Here is a 4,137-nt window from a genome sequence, read left to right as displayed (position 1 = left end):
TGGGATTACAGGCACGCGCCACCACGCCCAGCTAATTTTTTGTATTTTTAGTAGAGACGGGGTTTCACCATGTTGACCAGGATGGTCTCGATCTCTTGACCTCGCGATCCACCCGCCTCGGCCTCCCAAAGTGCTGGGATTACAGGCTTGAGCCACCGCGCCCGGCCTTTGTGCTCCAAATTTAAAAACAATGCATATAAAAATTTCAGGCCTGGGCCGGGCGCGGTGGCTCATGCCTGTAATCCAAGCACTTTGGGAGGCTGAGGCGGGTGGATCGCGAGGTCAAGAGATCGAGACCATCTTGGCCAACATGATGAAACCCCAGCTCTACTAAAATACAAAAATTAGCTGGGCGTGTTGGTGCACGCCTGTAGTCTCAGCTACTCTGGAAGGCTGAGGCAGGAGAATTGCTTGAACCTGGGAGGTGGAGGTTGCAGTGAGCCGAGATTGCACCACTGCACTCCAGCCTAGCGCCTGGGGACAGAGCAAGACTCTGTCTCAACAACAAAAAGAATTCAAGCCTGAGAGTGAGCAGTTTTAGAATATTTCTTTCTGTTTTCTTATTTGTTTTGTTTTTGGGTATTGTGTAGATATATTAAATACACATTTCTTGCCTTCCATCAGACTAAGAAAACCAAGTTGAATGAGACCAAGATTCGTGTCTTGGTTTTACAGAAGTTTTCCTTGTAATTTTACTTATTTATTTATTTATTTTTTCCCATTTATTTATTTTATTGCATTTTAGGTTTTGGTATTTTTTATTTTTATTTTTGTGGAGATAGGGTCTCGCTATGTTACCCAGGTTGGCCCCAACTCCTGGGCTCAAGGAATCCTCCCACCTCAGCCTCCTGAGTAGCTGGGACCACAGGAGGGCGCCACATGAGCGGCTAATTATTTTTTTTAATCTGTAGGGTCTCCACCTGCTGCAAAGGCTGGTCTCAAACTGCTGGGCTCAAGCAATCCTCCCACCTTGGCTTCCCAAGATTACAGATGGGAGGCACCACGCCCTGCCCATAAGGTTTTATTACTTACAGTCACACCCGTTGCAACAGAGACCTTCTGGTCTGCCAAGCCCAAGCCCAGCTTATTTTATTTACTACCTCATCCTTACAGAAGACACTTGCCAACACCCTTCTTAGACTTGTGCCAGAATTGCTGTTCTGCTGGTCATCTCTTAGGCCTCTCTCTTGGATCCCTCATTAGGCCACGAACTCCTGAGCGGTGACACCTGGGTTTTGCTGTTGCTGTTGTTTGAGACCAAGTCTCGTTCTGTCACCCAGGGTGGAGAGCCAAGTGCAGTGGTGCAATCTTGGCTCACTTGCAACCTCTGCCTCCCAGGTTCAAGCAATTCTCCTGCTTCAACCCTCAAGTAGCTGGGATTACAGGTGCCCACCACCACACCTGGCTAATTTTTTTTTTTTTTTTTAGATGGAGTCTTGCTTTATCACCCAGGCTGAAGTGCAATGGAACAATCTCAGCTCACTGCAACCTCTGCTGCCTGGGTTCAAGCAATTCTCCTGCTTCAGCCTCCCAAGTAGCTGGATTACAGGCACCTGTAATTTTTGTATTATTACAGGCACCTCGTTAATTTTTGTATTATTATTATTATTATTTTTAGTAGAGATGGGGTTTCACCATTTTGGTCAGGCTGGTCTTGAACTCCTGACCTCGTGATACACCCGCCGTGGCCTCCCAAAGTGCTGGGACTGCAGGCGTGAGCCACCGCACCTCGCTGACCCCTGGGTTTTAGTAACCTCCCCTAAGTCCTGGGCTGCTGAGAGATAGCAAAACAATGATTTAAGGACCAGGGCTCTCGTGTCAGATCTGGGCTCAAATCAGGTGGCCTGGAAAAGTCAATTCGCCACTTTTTTTAAAAAGTATTTTTTATTTAGAGACAGGGTCTTGCTCTGTCGCCCAGGCTGGAGTGCAGTGGCTCCATCACAGCTAACTGCAGTCTCAAACCCCAGGGCTCAAGGGATGGTCCCAAGTTGGGACGACAGGCGTGCTCCACTGCGCGTTGCTAGTAGCAGTGGTAATAGTAGTAGTAGCAGTAATAGTAGTAGAAACAGTAGTAGTATCTTTGGTTAGGCAGAGTTTCGCCGTGTTGTTTAGGCTAGTCTCGAACTCCGGGGCTCCAGGGCTCAAGCGATCCGCCTGCCTTGGCCTCCCAAAGTGCTGGAACTTTGAGCCACCGCGCTGGGCCAATTCCCCACTTTATCCCTCAGTTTCCTCGTCTGAGCAATGAAGATACAAGTAGCGCTGAAGGTTAGGCAAGAAAGCAATGAGTTGTGAGACGCACTTGGCGAGGTGCTGGTTATCAGTCTTGCCAGGCCTCAGCACGCTTCCCAAGGAGGCCCAGCCGGAGGCGCTGTGCCGCAGCACGGAAGAGGCGGGGTGAGCCATCGGGAGGGCGGCGCTGGGACCCGGACGCCACTTGCGCTAGGCACCACCGCGTGCCCGTCAATCAAGGTCTTCGTGGGGCGTGGCGCGGCGGGGCGGGGCGGGGCGGGGCGGTGCTTCCGCCTGCGGGAAGCCGCGCCGGGCCGCTTGGAGGTGCCCGGCACAGTCGGGAGTTTGCGCCAGCTACCGCCGCCGTCTGTGCGGCCCGATGAGGGGGGCGATGGAGCTGGAGCCTGAGCTGCTGCTGCAGGAGGCCCTCGAGAGCGTGGAGGCGGCGCAGAGCTACCGGCGGGAGCTGGGTCACCGGCTTGAGGGGCTGCGGGAGGCGCGGAGGCAGGTCGGAGGGCCGCGCCCAGAGGGGCGCTGTGGGCCCAGGGGCGGCGCGGGTGCAGGGCGAGGGCAGGGAGGGCTTCGAGGGGCGGGAGTGTCCGAAAACTCTGGAGTAGGGAAGAGGCATTCATTGAAGGTGAAGGGAGACCTAGTGGGGTCTGGGAACGGGAAAGGTAGAAGTTGGGGAGGTCGTAAGGGGAAGTTTTGGGGGTGGAGGGAGGGTGTGAGGAGCGTTCCCTAAACTGTGGGACAGCCGTGGGATTAGCGGTGGCTTCCGAAGCTGGGGAGAGTGAGGGACCAGAGCAGAATCCGAGGGGGTCACGCGGGTAGTGGTGAGTCGGGGGAGGAGACTATTTGGGAAAACCTGGGGGGTAGACATGGATTTTGGAGACCCTGAAGAAAGGGTAGGACAGTGACCTGGGAAAGCTGAAAGTGGAGACAAAATGGTATTGGAAGGGGAGGACTAAGGGGCGAGAGTGAGGGAGAGGTAGAATTGAGAAGCAGTAGCGTTGACAATAAATGAATTCCGTTAATGCCTGAATATACGATCTTGAATGCATTTAAAAAATCATTTAGAGTAATCCCGTTCTAGAAGGTTTAAAATTTAAGGTGAAAGTGAAGCTATGTTGGAAAAGTAGAAGGAGGAAAATGATTTCGTTGTCCTTGAGAGAGAATACAAAGGTATAGGGAAAAGAAAAAAAACAGATTTTAAGAGAGGAGTGCTGAAAGGAAAAGCTAAATATACTTTCAAGTGGTGCAGTTATCTGTTTCACGGGGATTGAGTTATCAAAGATACAGGAAAGCCCTGTGGTTTCTCTACAGCCTCGAACATATACAGAAAAAGATATAACCTGCTGCCATTGGGAGATAGGACAGATAATCTTCAGGCTACTATTAACACAACTGCTTAATAAGTGCTTTTTTTTCTTTTTTTTTGACAGAGCCTTGCTCTGTCACCCAGGCTGGAGTGCAGTGGCGCGATCTTGGCTCACTGCAGCCTCCACCTCCCAGGTTCAAGTGATTCTCCTGCCTCAGCCTCCTGAGTGGCTGGGATGACAGGCGCGCACCACCACCCTCAGCTAATTTTTTTGTATTTTTACATGGGGTTTCACCATGTTGGCCAGGCTGGTCTTGAACGTTTGACCTCGTGATCTGCCCGCCTCGGCCTCCCAAAGTGCTGGGATTACAGGCGTGAGCCACCGTGCCCGGCCATTAAGTGCTTTCTGAGTAAGTGGGATTCCATCTGAATTTCTCTGGGTCACACTTAGTATTAATCTATATGGTCATCTTAGAACTCCCATGGTGTATAGAACCCGAAAATGGTAGAAAACTGCTGCCCTAACAGTGTCTTTGGATATTCTCATCATTAAGGACATAACATGTTTGGGTTATATATATATATATATA

The 4,137-nt window shown here is 51.0% G+C and overlaps 1 protein-coding gene across 1 annotated transcript in view; it reads left to right on the top strand.

The window, feature by feature from the left end:
* Window positions 1-2,502: 2,502 nt before the first annotated feature.
* CRLF3 (cytokine receptor like factor 3) overlaps window positions 2,503-4,137 on the top strand; it is a 52,764-nt gene continuing 51,129 nt past the window's right edge. Inside the window, exon 1 of the mRNA XM_017542016.1 lies at window positions 2,503-2,737. Within this exon, the coding sequence (XP_017397505.1) occupies window positions 2,609-2,737 (129 nt within the window). The 5' untranslated portion in view covers window positions 2,503-2,608. The remainder of the gene's footprint in view (window positions 2,738-4,137) is intronic.

This window comes from Cebus imitator, unplaced genomic scaffold (assembly GCF_001604975.1).
Source record: "Cebus imitator isolate Cc_AM_T3 unplaced genomic scaffold, Cebus_imitator-1.0 Scaffold140, whole genome shotgun sequence".
In the NCBI taxonomy this organism is placed as follows: domain Eukaryota; kingdom Metazoa; phylum Chordata; class Mammalia; order Primates; family Cebidae; genus Cebus; species Cebus imitator.
This window is presented reverse-complemented; position numbering and strand designations above follow the sequence as displayed.